The 19316-nt window shown below is 39.7% G+C and overlaps 1 protein-coding gene across 1 annotated transcript in view; it reads left to right on the forward strand.

Annotated features, from left to right (window-relative positions):
- Window positions 1-19316, forward strand: part of DSCAM (DS cell adhesion molecule) — a 436159-nt gene that overhangs the window by 309097 nt on the left and 107746 nt on the right. Inside the window, exons 12-13 of the mRNA XM_088160469.1 lie at window positions 15217-15413; window positions 17939-18035. Of these exons, the coding sequence (XP_088016595.1) occupies window positions 15217-15413; window positions 17939-18035 (294 nt within the window). The remainder of the gene's footprint in view (window positions 1-15216; window positions 15414-17938; window positions 18036-19316) is intronic.

Here is a 19316-nt window from a genome sequence, read left to right on the forward strand (position 1 = left end):
ATCATGTGTCACAGCTATGTGTATCATAAAAAATACCATCACGACAGAATTTTTCATTAGCACTTGGGTGAGGGATACTGAAGAGAACAAATAATTAAGATCCTGAACATCTCAAGTGCAGCACATAATGCAGCACTGAACTGTTTAAAGCATATCCTGTGACTGAATTAAAGTGCATTAGTCATGAATTCAGGATATGCACAGTAATAGGCAATATTAGGCACCTTGGGGGATTTTTATTTTCTCTTATTTAAAAAATAGACAGAAAGGAATTAGTCCCTTTAATATCCTACAGTTTAGTTCTCCTTTAGCACCTCCCTTTTAGTTTGTATGAGGATTGGGTATTAAGACTGTAAAAACTTGCCATTGTGACTCTTATTTTAGCAAATTAAATCCTGCTCAAGTGAAAGTCAGAGCCAAAGTTCCCCAAGACCTCTGTGGGAAAAGGATTTCAATCATGGGGCTTCATTTGAGCAATCTCATTTTCATCCTTTCCATGATGCAGCAAAACTGCCAAGCCCCTGGCCAGCCTGTGGGTTTTGCTGCTGACAGAATAGCAGAGCTATTCACTAAGAAGGACTGAACTCCCCTTTTTGCCATCCATGGATTTTGCCAGCGTTACCATCTTCTCCAGTTTTCCTTCTGAACTCTGTGGATTTTCCTCCTAAACTCAAGTGGTGATTTACTGGACTCTATATTTTTGGTTTTCCCATTTTTATTTCACCACCAAACTCAAAAACATGATTATTCTCTGGAAGGAAGCTGTGCAAAATCGTTCCCCAGAGCCACAGGGTTCTGCAGGCACAGAAAGGTGGAACAGTTCTCCCCAGGACAGCAAAGGCTGCTTTTTACAGAGATGTCAGAAGTTTTCCTCCTCCAGGGCTGCCTCCTCTGTAGGGTTGTGTGGCACCTGCTGGCAAAGATCCATCAATACCCTCATCTCCAGAGCTGTGCTTTTTGTAACCCACAGGACTCTGTTTTCAGATGCTCTGATGATAACAGTAATACTGCTTTAGTCATGCAGTAATTAGCAATTTAGTAATTACCCATCAGCAGAAAAGCAGACAAAGAGAGATACCCAAATCTTTCTCCTCCATCAAGATTCTGCCCCTGTGCCCTGCTCAGGTGTGACCCCACCTGCAGAGCTGCCCCAGCCCTGTCCCAGCTTGGGGAGGAGCTGGAGCTGCTGCAGAGAGCCCAGAGGAGGCAGCAGGATGAGCAGAGGGATGGAGCAGCTCTGCTGGGAGGAAAGGCTGGCACAGCTGGGATTGTTCAGCCTGGAGAGGAGAAGCTTTGGGCTGAGCTCAGGGTGGCCTTGCAGGGCCTGAAGGAGCTGCAGGAACCATGGAGAGAGACAATTGCCAAGGGATGGAGGGACAGCACCCAGGGAATGGAGGGACAGCACCCAGGGAATGGAGGGACAGCACCCAGGGAATGCAGGGACAGCACACAGGGAATGGAGGGACAGCACACAGGGAATGGCTTCCACTGCCAGAGGGCAGGGTTAGATTAGATCTTAGGTAGAAATTCTTTCCTGTGATGGTGGTGAAACACAGGAAGAGGTTGCCCAGAGCAGCTGTGGCTGCCCCTGGATCCCTGGCAGTGCCCAAAGCCAGGTTGGACATTGGGGTTGGAGCAGCCTGGGACAGTGGAAGGTGTCCCTGCCATGGCAGAGGGTGGAATGTGATGATCTTTAAGGTCCTTTTCAACTTAAACCATTCAATCATTGAATGATAATTTCAAACACTGTGTGTTCCTGGTGCTTCTGTTCCTTTACACAAAAGGTTCACGAGCCAATCAGCCTTCCTGCAGCAAGGCCAAGACAGCTGGTGTGCAAATACTTTAGAAAATTTAAAGCTGAAAGTCTCTAAAGTAATATCTTAGTTTACATGTTTGGACTTTGTGGTTCTAAGTGATCCCCAAGGAGAAAGATAAAACCATCCCAGAGGCTGCTTTTGAGTTTTATCTTTCCTTACCAGTAATAATGACATGGGAATTCTTGACAGATGACCTGGTTTTCCACTTCCTGGGAGGATTCAATAAGATTAAGATAAGGATTCAGGTTCTTTTCTTTTTTCACCTGGAGTTCCAAACCTTCCCATGCTCTCTACCCAACTCATTATTCGGGTTTGCAGTGTTGCAGTCACCGGCTCGCTCAGCCCTGGTATACACAATAAATTACCAGTGACCCTTTTTTCACCTCTTTGCCTCAAATTTCCATTCCTGCAAACCACACCATCTAATTAAACACCACAACAGGGGCCTTCTTAGGCAGGAGGGGGTGATGCTTCATGACATTACCAGAATTTATTCTGGCAAAATCTGAGGCAAGGAACAGCCTGGAGACAGAGGTGAAGAGACCAGTGAGATTTATTAGAGACTGGCAATAGAAATTGGAAGAGTTGCTGGAGCTGTCAGCAACTTTGCAATCTTCGAGATGGAAAATCCAATGATTATTATTTGTTAGCAGCAGTATTAAAAATGTATTTAACTGACAGAGGGCTGAGAAGGCTTTTCATTTCTTCAGTGCTACAGATTTGGATGCATTTATATATATATATTTTTTTTTTTTTTTTACAGTTCACAAGAGTTCAGTTTCTTAACGAGCTGTTCTTTTTAAGACGAGTTCTGTTGATGCTGCTCATACAGAGCAACTGAGGCAAGAGCACAGCATGAATATAGGAGAATTTCAGAATCCACACACTTTAAGATGCTTCCAAGTTATCCTCAGAAAATCTTTGTGAAGTATGAGTTTTAAATATATGAAATTACCTCAAAAGACAGCAAACACAGCCCATATATTACCTGAGGAATAATTGACTGTGTAGACAATCTGGGCATATTTTCAGGAAGATTTCAATTGCACTCAGGGATGTTCAGCAATTCTACGAAGCCACTTGAACACTTAAAAATAAGTGAAGGAACACAACATCTGCCAAAGAAGGTGGGAGATAACAGTCTAGAAATCCTTAATTTTGCCATAGGAAAAGTGTAAAATGAGAGTATCCAATGTGGCATTCAGCAAGAACTAGGCAAAGGACTCCTTTTCATTTCATTTACTATTTTCTAATCCAGTGCATGATCAAAATAAGACAAAAATAGAAGTAGCACCATTCACCAACTTCATAACCTTGAGCACTGTGTAGTCCCTCTACTAAAAAAGAACTTATCTTGTGGGGAAAAATGTTTGTGTAATTAAACAATGTACCATCAAACATGGTCACAATAGTCCCACTGGAGACTGTTTGGATGTCTGTTATTGAAATTTTGGATGCTTGAATTTGCCATTTAAATTTTATTTTTAAATCCATATAAATTAATCCAGAGGAGATGTCTTACTGTTATATATATTTTTAAATTTTTACATACTTTATAAGGCAACCAGTAGATTAGAGATTTGATTGGAGGTCTTTTCCAACCTAAATGGTTGTGATACAGCAGAGTTTCAGTAGTTACTTCTGAAAATAGACTTTTGTAATTCAAGTTGCAGGATTCCATACTAAAGAAAGATGGAACAAACTTTTTTAGACAATTGTTGCATCTGGAAACTCGGACAAAGCACCCTGGTTGAACAGTCCCCCATTTTCTGTCCTAGGAATTGAGAGGGCAAAACCTGATGTCCACAGGATGACATGAAGTTGCTCAATGTTATCCATGACCCATTTATTAGGGGGAAAAGTGGAAAATAATTTGGGCTGGAGAAAAAAATCTGTTTTTATCACTCTTTTCTTTCACAAGTGGGTGAAATGCTGGGGATCCACTGGGTTTGTCCCATTTTAGAGCTGTTGCAGCTGCTTTGACAGTGGCAGCATCTTCCTTTTTAGAACATTCATACTCAGTTATTAGTTTGGCATCCTGCTGATACTGTTATTACTTCAATTCATCTTATCTTACTGGTAAGGAAATTTTAAAAGTCACATCATTTTCCAGCATTTTCCACTGTGAATTCCCAGTGAAACACTGTGGGACAAAGGTGCAGCACTTCAGCAACGAGGGATTTTTCATGCTAAATTCCAAAGAACAGAAAGATTTTCCTTCAGTTAAAAGAGACCAGAAATACAAGAGCTTCTCAAGATTGAATCTCAGGACGGTTTTTTTCCCAGGGTCTTAGGTAATATGATAAATTTTTAATTACAGCTGCAGAAAAGGGGTTGGTTAGGGCAGTTATTTGCAGAGGAGGAGCAGCGTGGATTTATAAGGTGAGACCCTCCTGTCCATCACTCCTGCAGTCTCTTTTAGCAAAAAACAGAAGAATTAATCCTTGGGGAAAATCATTAAATAAGAAGCTGACTAGGAGATAACCAGATAACTTAAATAAGAAGCTAGGAGAGAACTAGAAATTAGGGATAACATTGCTTCATGATGAATAAAGAAGTTTCTACCTCTGATTCAATAACACCATCACTTTTTGGTTTATATTTCATTTGCCAAAATTATTCCTTCAGTTCCTCACAGAATTAAAAAGTCGGGAATGTATTCCCAGGTGGCCACTATGAAATCCATCTCCCTTAAGTGTGATTTTAGCTTGAATGAATTTGGGTGATTTTGCCAGTATTATTTGGCTGAAAAAATGACTCAGTTTTGAGAATTCTCATGAATTTGTGTAGCTTTTTCTTTTTTCCTTTTCTTCCAGAATTTGCATTTTGAAGATGTTGTGAGCATGTTGGCCTGATTTTTGAGTGCTGGGCTAATAAAGCCTCCTCAGAAACCCCTTTTGTCAGAGAGATCACATTCTTATAAAAAGTTTTGGGTCAAAGAAATCAGCTGTTCTCTAAAAATAAAATAACTTACAGTCCAAATTCCCAACAGGAGTGGTTCTGAAAACTTTTCTTCCAACTCAGAAGAAATTCTAAAATGTATCATAGAAAAAGCAATAAAACCTAAACATAAAATCCCCCTGGGGATGTGACTAATAAGGCTGTTATACAATGTATAAAGTCACACTACACCTTTGTGATTATTCTTTTTATAATAAAATATAATTTTAAATCCTCAAAAAACAAAACCCAGAATAACCAATTCAGCCCTTAAACCTGCTGGATCTCCTAAGGTCAAACGAAGATAAATTAATAATTTCGGTACAAAGCTCAGATCTAAGCCCAGCTTTTGTGTTTGCACGTTTCAAGGATCTGATTAATAAAGAAACATTTGACAATCTGATTTTACAAAAAAAAAAAAAAAAAAAAAAAAAAAAAATCAAAGAAGCATTTTCATATTGCCCTTGTAAGCAGCTGCTTCATTTATCACACTCAGCATTTGTCATCCACAATATGTCAAACCTTGCTTGCAAACACCACTTCCTTCTTCCCTTTCTGGTGGTTACATTAGCAGCAGTGCCATTTTGGCCTCTGCTTCTGGGCACGTGGAAGAGGTAATAGGAGTTTCTATTCCCTTGAAACACAATTTAGAGGGGGGGAAAAAATTATAAATAAAGTCCTTTGAACTCCTTGTAACGTGGGAAGGGACCGTGGAGAAAAGTGACCCCCAGCCCTGTGCCACACTCTGTCCAGGAGATGGATGGCTATAATTTACTCCTGCCTCAAACACGAGTATTTATGGTGCCTCCCGTTGGCTGAGGGGTAAAAATGGTCTCCAGAGAAGCAGAAACATCTCTTTTTAAGAGCATATTGAAAAGAGGGATGCGTGGGGCAGCTGAAAGTCAAGGGAAGGAGAGAAGGAGACAATGAGGGTTGCTTTGTCCTTTTTTTTTTTTTTTTCCGGGTAAAACAATTCTTCTTGTTTGCCCTTGTGGAAGATATTTACTGATTTTTTTCCTGTTTTTTTTTTTAGTCACTGACACACACGCCTGTGCACGTGCAGGCACAAAAACACCTTGACCTAAGTTATAGAGATGGTAAATCTCTAGGGGCTCCTGTACAGCAAAGTACTGTCAACATCAGCACTGTAAAATTTAGCTTTAAAACTTCTTTTCAGCTCTTCTCTGGCTCACAGCTGGATGAGCACTTTGGCAGCTCTGAATGAGCCAAAATAACTATAATCCAGGTTCAAATTAGGGTCCTCTTCCCCTGGCCTCAGGCGTTTGGGCACTGGAGCCAAATTATCAGCTACTGCTTTTGTCTGGAAGTATTAACTATTCAGTAAAACAGTCCCGAAACACTCAGCACATAAGGCCTAGAATTCAGATTTGATAAAACACTGAAAAGACACAATAACAAAGAATGTAAAATTCACAACAAATTCCCAAGGAAGGTTCTTAATTTAAGATTTCATAAAAGTGAGGGTTTACCTTTCTGCTTTTTTTTTTGCTCTAAGAACTTCTTCTAATTTATGGGTGATTGTATCTCAAAAAGTATTACTTTTAGTATCTTTACTTTATAAATATTGTGTTTCTCTAAGCCCTCTTTGTTTCTCTTTGCTAGTAATTCCCTTTCCATGAGACAGGTATTAAAAATTTGTTAAACACACCAGTTACCCATCAGCTTTTCCTAGGCTGTGCAGTCTTTAAGATGGTTCCCCACTCCTCTGGAAATTTTCTACTTTTATTGAGATTTGCTTTTTCTCTAGAAACCCATGGCATGCTGAGCAGTAAAAGTAGAAACTATACCCACATAGAGGAAAATAAAAGATAAAATAGATTGAGAATTAAGGTTTTGGTTTTGCAGAAACAAGCAGATCAAGGTGGTCAGACCATACCCAAACTATTCTCAGATGGTCTGTCTAAAAAGGGGCAGAATTTTTGCTGGATAAACAAGATAACATTAAAATACATCTTCAGAGCTTTTTATTAGGATCTTATTCTCCCTCGTTGAATCTCCTTTCCTGTCTTTCCTGGGGTTGCAGCATTTATTAACATTCTGCACCTCCTTAGTTAAGAGAATGTGGAGTTTGAGATCAGACCTTTAGCACTTGATTTCCCTGAATTTAAGCTGGACTTCTGCAGGTTGGTTGCAAAATTCTGATCACCAGCCCCTGAGGTCCTTTTATCATCAATAAGAAGGTGTTTGTTGTCTTTAAGACAAGACCAATTGCCCTCTGGAAGGCTTTTTATTGTCCCCTCAATGTCCACTCCAGAAACAGTTCTTAATTTTTAGCCACCACTTGTGGTGAACCACTGATGGGTTTTATGTTTGACCCCAGTGCCCAGGTGAATGCTTTTGGATATTCATCCAATGCAAAAACACCACTCTGTTGGTGTTAATATGCAGAAAATATATATATTTGTATTGGTTATGCTAATAAACTCATATAGAGAGTGGCTGCTAAATATAGAGTTGTGTCTTGCTAATTTAAATACATTTGAGTCTGTTCCTGCCATCACAGTATCAGATGATATCGGTCTATCTGCAACTATTTAGAAAATAAAATTATAATTCCCACTGAACAGCTAGAGGAGGCTGGTTCTACCAGAGCCCTCTATTTTATACATCAGCAGATAGCATTTCATGGCTTTTTAGCTCAGAACTGAGCTGTTATAGACCCAGGTCACCGTGCTTAAAAGTATATTTACTTGCATGAGTGAGCAGTGAATGAAAACCATTAATGTCCCGGCATGCCTCGCTCCCCAATACTCATTTTTGTTGGAGCCAGAGTTTCTTGGTGTGTTTCTGCTTCATTTAAACCTGTCAATACCCCAATTAGTGTTTGCTTCTCTTCCCCAGGGAGGGACATTTACACATGTCACTTCACAGCCTCCCAAATCCAAAAGACTTAGAGGAGCTGCTGGGTTATAAAATAAAGCCTGATTAAAGCTTGTGCTTTCCAGTGACCTTCTGCCTTTTTTGTTTTTTATTTAAACTTGTAAACCCTTCAGGTGATTTTAATGAAAGGATACAAATAGAGAGTTTAAAGCATAAAAACTTGTTTAAAAAAAAATTAAAAACACAAAAAACCCACTCTCCTATGGGATTCCACAGTCTCTGTTTTTAACTGATTTGCATTCAGTACATCACCAAAAATTAGAGCACTGTGCTTTACAATTATGATAGCAGTAACCCTCTCATTTCACATTAAAACTTGATGCCATCTTGATGGCAGACTGAATTCAATTTAAGATCAAAGCATTGGAGAAGTTATCTAAAATTATGTATTGCTATTTTTAACTATTTAACATTCCTGCTTTTTCCAGCCTGGTTTTATAACGGGCTGATGAAAGATCATAATTGATTTGGAATAGAACGTGGCCCCAGGAATTTATAATTAATGGAGACATGTTTCTGGTGCTAATTTTTAGGCATCCACACTTCCCAATAATGTCAATGATGGTAAAACTAATATTGTCCATAAATTTCTTCTGTGGGAAGATGGTCTTTGTCTAAGTCTTCATAAATCACAATTAGATACGTGGTAATATAATGGTTTTTTGATCACTAATTTTTGTTTTGACAATTAGCCAAGGTTTGATGAGACTGATTTCCCAGTGCCTCGTGTGAGTTCCCACAGTTTGTAACTAATTTTGTAAGTAATTTCCACAGACTTTTGCTGCAGCTGACTGCAGGGGACAAAGCTGTCAGCTCATCTTCCCCCATTCCCTTCCCCTCGGTGCAGGGAAGGGCAGTTGCACAAAATGGGAATTGAAGCTGCGTGGCAAAGCAAGAGAAAGTCACATTCATTTCAGAACCGTGCCAAAGTTAAAGGAAAGACCAAGAAATATCAGCAGCTGTTGGTCTCCTGTGTATCATCTGAAGCCAGCAGTTTGCACTGTACAAACACAGAACTAATGCAAGTAAAGACCTCAGGAAGAGGAAAGAATTGCTTATGTGATTTGAGAGAAAAGCGCTTTTTTATTTTATTAATGCGTCTTTTGGTTAAAATTCATAGTTGTCATGCAAAATAAATCAACTTCTCTTCCTCTAATGTGACCTGAAACCACTTCTGAGTGAATAAGAGATGAGCCCTAAATGTTCACAGCCTTTGCCCTGACACACTCAATCAGATCAGGAGGTGCTGCTGGAGCTGCCAAGGACTCAAGACATCATTGTCATTTTATTCAAGCTCAGCATCAAACCACCTTTGGAAACACATGTTGGAATCATATTTATAATCAAAGCAGCTTCCTTTATACCAGGTGAATAGCTGGCTGAAATGGTATTTAAAGATGTACAAGATACATATTCATTCCCACTCAGTGTTTATTTGGTTTTAGATTTTTTTTTTCCCAAAAAATTACCTTGTATGGGTGTCCTAATAATGAGTTTTTACAAACCACTCAGTCCCTTGTTTTGATATGGGATTTATAGTACAAATTTAGGAAGCTGGGACAGGAACTGCCATGTCTGTGTTTAATTTCTCTCTTTTTACACAGCAGTGCTGATTTTTTATACTTTTCTGTCAGAAAATTATTTTTAATAGAACTGCTAATGAATCTCTTGCCTTTTGTCCAGCAATTCATTCATACAAAAACCTATAAAAAGCTACTGGTCTTCCTTTTAGGGCAAGTTAGGAGTAGAAGGTAATTTGCTTTGTTCAGTTTTATTTTAAAAATATTTTCAGTAATGTATTTATTAATAAAGTTTTACAATTTCTTTCCTATACACTACAGAGTCCTGAAACTAAAACTGAATAAATAATCCAGTCTGTTGTATGAATTCATCAAATCTTTACTTCTCTCTTTGAATTTCTAAGATTTACATGTTTGAAATTATTTTTTCTAATCTGAAACATCCATGGCTATTAATTTCAAAACATTGGCTTTTTAAATTTGAAATTCACGCAATACTGATTACTGGCACAATTCACCCATAATGGTTTCTATCTAAGAGTTGCATTGCTTGGACAGCAAATTCTTTACAGATTCCAAGCAATACAATAAAATATTATATTCTAAAATCACCTCCCTGAAATGATTCAATAATTCAAATCAAAGTTTTAAAATATTTATCATAAGAGAGCAGGTGTTTGAGGAGGTTTTCACAACAAACAAATACAGGTAGGTCCCAATGTGAAGTTAATTTTCAGAATTAGTGAATATTGATAGAAAGAAGTTGTCATTAATTACATGCCCATTATTTTTATATATAATAACTTGTGTATATAAAAATTTGGATGCTTTTTTGTGTTTACACATTTCTTTGGCCCTCTGAGACACAGAATTTGTTTCCTAATCTTGGACATCTCCTGAGGAGGAGGATTAAGAGCATGATTTTCACCTGCTGAACAGGATTGACTTTTACCAAGGAACTATGAGTTTAAATTGAAGTGTTTGGGAAATCCTATTGATTTAAAATTCTCTTTTCTTCACCATTTGAATTTCAGAGGGATTTTATTTAAGTAAACCCAAATGTCTCTTATCAGAAAGGGAATACTGAAGTAACAAATTTTAGCAAAGCTCTGGCTGACTCCTGAAAGTCTACTAAATTTGAAACTAAATTAACAAATATATATATCAACCAATAAAAGTGTGACAGCTAGGCTCCCTTACATATAAATAATGTATTTGCATGGAATTTCTCTGCTTGAGAAAAAGTGGATGGAGGAAGAGGGAATTTTTAGAGGGAGGAAAATCCCTTTTCTCATGGAGAGAAGAGTGTTCTCACTGTGGCTGACCAGAATGAAAGGACACCTGAATTTGGCTTAAATGTTAAACTCGAATTTCAATTCATTTTTCTCAGTATTTTTTCAATGTTTGCAAGATGAATCTCTCATGGTTACAGATATTTCCCCAAACTGGCCACTTCAAGCATGATCCAGTGATGGAGCCAAAAGAGGAGAACACTCTGCCAGGACAGAGATCTTCAGACCAGGAGAATCCCAGAATGGCTTTGGGTTAGGAGGGACCATAATTCTTAAAAATACTGAGAACTTCAGTCATTCTCACCATTGTTTTTGAATGATACATGGATAGTTAGTGTTTAATTACAAACTGCAAGACAGGGAGATTTTTAATCTGTGTTTTCCAGTGTGGCTATTCCCATCTATGAGCTGAGAGAAAAAAATACCTCACTTCCCATCCCAGCTCTCTACATAATTTTTTTAATTTATGTAAATTTTTTTCTATTAATTCATAAAAATTTATTCTAAAAGGATTCAGAAGTCTCTGATACCCTTCAGAAGCTTTCCTCAACCTCTTTCAGTCTTGTTATTCTGGATAATGAGACCCCTCTTTAGCAAGGTAATTAAATATTTTCATTTTTTATTTATACTCAGCTCCTCCTCAGTTCCTCCTGATGAAACACTCAGCAGTAGCAGAGAAAAATAAGTCAAATTAAGTAATTTTTACTGAATCTTAGGAAAGGCCCAGATCCAGTTTTGTCCAAGAGTAGGATAAAAGGTTCTTGTTTTGTCTAAGCCACTCTCACAATTCTTAAGTACAGCCCTGACTACTGAATTTAGCACTTTGATTTTAATGATGAAGTTGTTAATACTATAAAGCAATCATTATATTAACAAGCAGTATAATTGCTAATTAATACTATTGTATAATCAAAATGCATTGTATAATGCATTTTTATATGCATTTGTATAGCAATAATAGTCAGTGCTATAATTAATAATGGTATAATAATAATAATAATAATAATAATAATAATAATAATAAAATATTTTAGAATTATTTCTTGCTGGGTTGCCATGAAGAAAGGGGAAAACAATGAGTTGACCTGTGAAAAGCAGCAAATAAATCAGCTTTCCAAAAGAAAGCCCAACTCTAAACAGAGAAAACTCCTGGATTAATGCTGCTGGCAGAGATATGCATGCCTTGAAAATGGAAATTACCATTATTTATAAATTGTAGCTTCTACTTTGTCCAGTTTGGAGCAATAGAGGTCTAACTGTGCCCAGCACCACACAGCTTCAGACAAAGACATGGAGAACCCCAGAGAAAACAGAACTGGATTAATTTGTCCCGTGGTGAAACTGCTCCAAAATTGTGGAACATGGCAATATCCATTCCTTGAACCTGCACAGCAACATGCCCTTCCCTTCCCAAATTCTCTTATATAAATTTATATCTAGAAATATAATTATGTGTCTGTATATAAGGCACATTTGAAAAGATATAAGGCACAGACACACTTAATATGGCATCTGAATCATCTTGATACATTTCTAAATGCCTTCACTTATTTTTAAGACATCCTAAGAGAATATCTCATGCATATGTAGTGCAGATTTAGCTTGCTTATTTACAATTTTCTAGATTATTTTGTCAGTAAAGAACCAGCATATTTATCTCAGTTATTTGCATCAGTAATTTGATTAAAGATAGTTGGAGGATGAAGAAATACGTTGCCTAAAATATCCTTGGGAATGTGGCTTTGTTACCAGAAATCTTTTGACATAGAGGAAGATAAAAAGAAGAGCTTATGGTTTAGGATCATTGGAGATAAATTGTGAAGAGTAAAAAATCAGCTTTGGAGGAAAGGGAAATATTTAGCTGTGAGGCATTGCTATGGCAATAAGGAATCCGTGTGGAAGATTATGTGAGGAGAAGGGAAGGATAAGCAGGGATAAAGCTGTAGCTGAGGAATAAAGTCATCTTTCTTTACATGTTTTTATGCTGCTCTTGTTAAGAAAGTTTATTGGGGGGAAAAATGAGCTTTGCAAGGTAGTCTCTGTCTTTTAAAAGCAAGACAGGGAGCCATGGGGTTTGGTTTGGCACTGTCACCCAGCACAGCACCTGAAAGGGAGGCAGGAGTGTCTGGGACAGGCTCCTGCATGTCTGTGGGATTTCAATCCAAGTCCAATGTCCCATTTTCTGTGAGCCCCTGCTCATGAAGCAGGAGGAGGGTGGAGCTGCCAGGGCAAAGCTCAGCTGCACAGGAGCTCTGGTACCTCATGGGAGGCACAAACCCCTCACCCCTCATCTCTTACATGGGCTCAGAACATTTTCACCATCACCAGGGAAACTCCAAGGGGCAGATACTGATGGAAAACCTTTTAGGTGGCTTGGGAGGTTGGCTGATTTAATTAGGGACAGGAAATGAGGCTGGAGGAGGAAAATATAAAGGTATAGGGATTAGGGGGCATGTGAGAACATGAGGAAGTTGAAGCAGGAAGAAAGAGGGACAGGTGAAGGGGACTGGAGCCTGCTGTGCTGAAGGGAGAGAGATGTGCAGAGGAAGGGACATGTGGGAGGCTGGGGACATTGTGGAAGGAAGAAAGGAGGTGGCACAAGCTAATGATGGTGATGGTAATGTGAACTCCTTAACAGCCTGGCACTCTTTTGAATTGGGTCTCCTATTGAACAAAATGCGTGAAAGGGTGTATGGGACTATTTCAGGAAGAAATTCAGGAAGAATTTCTTCACTGAAAGGGTTTTCAGACACTGGCAGGGGCTGCCCAGGGAGCTTTGGAGTGCCCATCCCTGGAGGTGTCACCTGGAGGTGGCACTCAGTGCTCTGGGCTGGGGACAAAGTGGCCATGGGGCACAGCTGGGACTCCATGGGCTGGGAGGGCTTTTCCAATCTAAATCATTCTGTGATCTTGCATAGCCCTGGTTGTTCTGGGTTTGGAGGAACAAGCAGATGGTCACAAAAAGCCAACTTTCTGGAAGTTACCTCCTTGTGGATATATGAGCACAGACCAGATAAAACTGATAAAACTGTAAGAGATAAAACTATTTGCAGCCTCTGGAATATGGAATCAGACTGATCCTAATTTTCTATTTTGATTATTCATAATTTCTTCTCTTCAAATGCTCCTCTTGGACAAAATTCATGAGTACCTAATACCCAAACAGTTAAATAAGATGTACTTCATCACTAGTGCATGTAGAGCTTCCTGCCTCACACAAGACCTTTCTCAGAGTTCCTCCTGGAATTAGATCCCATTAGATCAAACCCACAGCTCCATGAGCCCTGTTAATCTCCAGGTCAGTTTGGTTTGGTTCAGGAAGCCTTTGAACAGGAAAGGCTGCATCCTGACATATTGTCATATCCAAGCATTAACAGCTCTGGCATGTGAAAAGGTCATGCCACCAAGCATTAACATTTCAGGCTGGCAATTAAAGTAATTCATTTAAATAAGGGTTTTTATTCTGCTGTGCAGCAACAAACACAACCTATGCAAGGGGAGAGCCTGGGAAGGCCTCAAATCAGATCCTCTGCCAGTGTCACCTGATTAAAACAGGAACCAGAGAAGCTCAGATGGAAGGAGTGAGTTGTTCTGATAAGAAGAAATAACCATTCATGCATAAAAACGAGGGACTGGGGCTACTGCAGGAAGCAGCCCCAGAGGGCAAGAGCTTAGGGAGGGGGTCCATTGCTGCTGCCTCATATGCTTTAGAAGAGTGGACAGATTCATTCAGAAAGAACAGCTCTGTGTGCTGTCCAGGGCTTGCCAGCTTCTCCTGGGCCTGAACTGAAAGACTCGTGGGCTTTGATTCTTTCTAGACACAGAAATCCAGATGCCATTCGTTGGCATTCCCCACAAACCGTGTGGGGAGTAAAGGACAGCAAAGTAAACCAAAGAGATCCTGTTTCAAAGATGCTTGGGGTGTTTGGGGTTTGCAATAAAACGTTCCAAAGATTTTTTTCTTCCTGTTTGCAGGAAATTTTAAATCCAAAATATGAAAATACTTTAGGTTTAAGACTATTCTTGCTAAGGAAAGAGTATTTTTTTCAACATTAAAATTTAAGCCCTTTTTAAAAGAATGGTTAATGAAGTTGACAGGTATGTCCAAACTGTTCTGCAAATACCTTCTGAGTACAATAAAAACTCGAATCTAGGCTAGGTTTATTGTCAGTTTAATTATACTTTCGGTTCAGCACAGTTCAGCTACACACTCAACACATCCGTGGTCTGTAAGCTCCTGGGTGCAGAGCCTTTCTTTTAATTTTGTGCAGCTCCTGCTTTAATTGAGCCCTCATTTTGATAGATCATTACTGTCACACACACTAGTAAAACATACAACAGTCAGCAAGGAGAACAGCAGCTCATCAGAAGGAAGCAGACATTTTTATCTGTTCTTTATTGTCCACATATCTGAATACTTATTAGTTAAAGTCCCTTTATGTGCTGTGGATATTGAATATTGAATTATGTTGCAAGTTGCCCTGTGAGCAGCAAAACAAATGCAGACAGGCTTCCTTTGGATTCACACCTTCTATTGCCCACTTCCAACTCCTCTCTGCTAAGTTCCCTTTGAGGCCCATCAGTTCTCTCACACAGGAATGAAAACAAAATACTTTTTCACATTTATTTTGATCTGGTTGATGGACAAGCTGGGTGAGACACAGATTGAAAAGCCAACCTTGTATCATCAGCCCCTTCAGTTCACGGAGGAACAACCTTGTTCTGCTTTGTTTTGTCTGTTTCTAGTTCCAGCTATGATAACCTCCTACCCAAACACCACCCTGGCAACCCAAGGGCAAAAGAAGGAGATGAGCTGCACAGCACATGGAGAGAAACCCATCATAGTCCGCTGGGAGAAGGAAGACCGGATCATTAACCCTGAAATGTCTCGTTACCTGGTTTCCACCAAGGAAGTTGGGGATGAAGTGATTTCTACCCTGCAGGTAAGAAAACAAATTGGCCCCCAAATCATCCAGATGTGTCAAGGTGTGCTTGGTTTGGTGTTGATTCAGGTGAAGGATCAGCCTGGTAACACCAGAGCCCCAGCACTCACTCTATGCATGGCGTGGAGACCTGGCAAGAGGAGGGAGAGGAAACTTCTGCAATCATCCCTAATGAAAATTTCCCTCTTCCCACACTCCAGAGGCAGCAAGAGAGTGAGCCAGGCTCAGCTCCCCATCCTTTCTGTCTCAGGAGTAGCATGGCTCATGCCTTAGCCTGTCCTTCCCCAGACCAGTTTGACCAAACTGCTGATAAACTCTGGCAAATATCTGACCCCAAGTTCTGATGTGTGTCACACTTACCCTCACCAAAATCACTAAACTAGCTTGAGAAAAAAATGCTGCCTTTTAAAAGTGCTTTTCTCCCTCTCTTTCACTTGGTGGGGCTTGTGAGACTACTTTATAAAGTCAGGACTCAAAGCGGTGTTTTACATGTGCTTTTATGAAATCTAAAAGAATCTTTCTTCTTTTTTCTCACTCCAAAATCTTCATTATCCATTTTCAGTCACATTTTAAAAGTGTATTTATCAGGCCCAAGGAACGAATTGTCTATCTGCCTGGTTATTGTCTAAATTTTAGAGTAACTCTTATGAAAGATTTCTTTCTTTATTGGCCAAAAACTGTGTTGGATGATATCCAGTAAAATGCTGGGTTTGCTCTCTGAGAGGAATATTTGCCATTGATTTCTATGAGGAAGAATAAATTCTATTGTGATTTTGTTCCTATTAGCATTTTTGTGATACAAATAATATTTAGTTATAGAATTGACCCCTAGGTATCTCTGCCATCATTCTTCTTGCTGATTTTACTAAGATGACCCCTGGACACACAACAATATTTCTATTTGGAAGGCTGGAGCTCTGCCTGGAGAGTTTTCTGAAGCAGTTGTGTACAGCAATGGTGTTGTACATCCACGTGTGTTACATACAAAAACTTTCCCTTCTGAGAGATAAAACACCCCAAAAAGTAGAAAGTGGCAGATTAAGGCTGTCTCTGAAGCTTTGGGCTCAGTGCTTTTGCATGATGATGTGATCTTTAGTTGTGTACTCAGCTTTTATTTTTTTCTGCAGGACCCCTGCCTCAGTGCAACAGGACTTGGATTTTCACTGGGGCTCAATTAGGGCTGAGTAATGAACGGCAAAGCTGATTTTTGAGACCAAACTTTTCACACGTGGCCAATAATTGTGTGTTCTTTGTTTTCTGAGCACTCTCCTGGAGCCCTTGGGGTCTGATTTGCAGAAGCACTAAGCCCCCCTGGCTGCAGCTGAACTCAGTGGAAGCTGTTATGAACATATGAAAGGCTATTTATTGCTCAGGACTCTGAGGGAGGGGGAGAATGTCTACATGTCTCAAACTGGGCTCTGGAAATTTTTGTTTCCCTGTTTCCAAGCTCAGCCACACGTGCAAGGGAACACAGCTTGACAAGTTGCTACATCTCAGATGATAACTCTCCAATTTCCTTGCAGCAAGTGGGAAATTAATCCATTTATCCTAACCAGTGGTGACTGGGAGCTGTGCTCTCATCACCTGGGTTTTGCTGAGGAATAAAGAGCACGTGGAGTTTCCATGGCTCAGCTAATATGTGGCAACTTGTCAAGCAGCCACAAATGTTATCATGCATCTGCTTCCTTAATTCCCTGCATGAAATGGTGGCAATGCTCTTCATGGTGTCAGGGCTGATGAAAATAAATTCACCCGTGTTTCTGCAATGGGTGAACTCACAGGGAAATGCTGTGGGAAAATGAATGTCTGTTTTCGGGGCACAGTTTGAACAGTGTGCAGTAAATAAATTGCAGAGCAGCACATTGAACAATGAGAAGAAAATGGTATTTCAAATATCTGCTCATTTAAAAAAAAATTATTTCTTTCTTGTACCTTGAATGAAGCAGCGGTCATGTAGAAAAATATCATTGTGATCATGTTTGTAAATACTATAAATAAATTTCCTTGCTGTTAAACAACAAATTGAAAAGAAAGACCACATGAAACTTTTATTATGAGGCACCATGCTGAATGCTACAGGGTTCTCCACCAGTTTGAACCTTTATTTCCTCCACACAGACTTCAGCCACTTGAGTTATTTTCAGAAATAACCGGAAAAATTTGGAGGCAGCAGGAGGCAACATTTTGTATGGCAAATTTCAGCCAACAGTTAAATACTTGGCAAACTTGTGAGGAACTGGAAACAAGGCTCCTAAGGAGAAACTGCAGGAATAGGTGGAGCTCCAGCTCCTGACTACACATGTCGAGCTGGTATTCTGTGTCCTCAGCCCAGGTGCTGCTGGCTTTGATAATATCAGTATTTTGGAAGCTTTCCTATGCAAATGCGTGTTTGTAACCTGCAATATCTATTTATTGCTGTCAAGGAGAACAGTCTGTGCGATTTTTCTTGCGCCTAGCAGACAAGCTGTTGGTTTATTTTCTCTGTGTGCTGTTCAATCCATCACCTCTTTTCCAACCTCCCATAGATTCTGCCAACTGTGCGTGAAGATTCTGGCTTCTTCTCCTGCCACGCCATCAATTCTTACGGGGAGGATCGTGGAATAATTCAGCTCACTGTGCAAGGTAGGGAGAGGACAACAAAAGGAAAAAAAACCCACACCTATTGTAGGACAGGAAGTATAGGAAATGCTGGGGGGAGGGAGGTTCTGATTCCTAATTAAATGTCTTCCTCACTGTCAAAGAAATAAGGATCTGCATTAAGGTTCTCAGTCTTTCCTTTTCCAACATCAAAGATTAAATCGAAAAAAAAAGATAAGCCTGAGTTCTTCTAGATCTGTACAAATTAATTAGATATTTTTTCTTAAATACATTCGTTGACAATTGCCAAAGATACTTAAAACTAATATCTTCAGTAAGGACTGTGGATATGGAGGATTGAGGGAGAGCATGTTTCATTTGATTTTTCAAGAGCAAATGTGCTTCAAACCCAGGTCTGAAATAAAGCAAAAGTGATCTCACTTCATCTCCAGAGAAATGTTAAACCCACTGTGGAACTTAAAGCAAAATATTTCAAGTTTAATCAGTCATAATAAATTGTGTGCAGTTTGCAAAATCCAAACTCTAGGAATTTATATTGCCTGAGGCTGGGGTTCCCCTCCCACAGGGCAGAAACAGCAAGTCCTGGGGAGGTGACAATATTTGAGATGCAGGGCACAGGCAGGACTCAGCCACCAGCCTCTGCTCGTTCTCATGTGCTGCTGGTTCCTCCTGTGCCTCTCTGAGCCTGCACATAACAAATTCTTACAACCTGCAGATTTCTCCCTCCCTGCCCTTGATTCCAAGTGGCAGCAGATTCCAGAGGATGCCTAAGGCAGCCCTGTTGAAAAATTCAGGTGGAGTTTGGGGACAGGTTCCCAGTTCCACCACTGCTCATCTAAACTGACAATTTAAAGGGACATTGAAATGGGTCTAGGTGCTGGTTATTTACAAGATTAACTTTAGAGGCAGAAGGAGCTTTTAGAGTGATTTTATCAAATTATTCTGTTATTAAATTAAAAGACTTTTTAAAGTGCTCAAAGAGACAGAAATTTTACTCTCTCTCCCCACCAAATTTGGCCCTTTTGAGTTTAGTACTCTTATTTCTACAACCACATTTTGAGTGAAATCACTGATAGAAGTATCAGGGAAACGTGGTGTTCGAGGTAAAACATCTTTCCTGGAATGAAAGTCCAAGCTGGAGTGATTTTAAGGAAATGCAGCCAAGAAGGTTAAAGAGGAGCCAGTATTATACCAGGGACCCCAAGGTGAGAAGTGCTGATACTTCCAGCAGGTGATTAACAGGATCAGGGTCCCCATGAGCACCCAGAGAAATGCCAGGAAGGCTGGGCCAGCACCACGCTGGTT

Source organism: Sturnus vulgaris, chromosome 2 (genome assembly GCF_052056855.1).
Source record: "Sturnus vulgaris isolate bStuVul1 chromosome 2, bStuVul1.hap1, whole genome shotgun sequence".
In the NCBI taxonomy this organism is placed as follows: Eukaryota; Metazoa; Chordata; class Aves; order Passeriformes; family Sturnidae; genus Sturnus; species Sturnus vulgaris.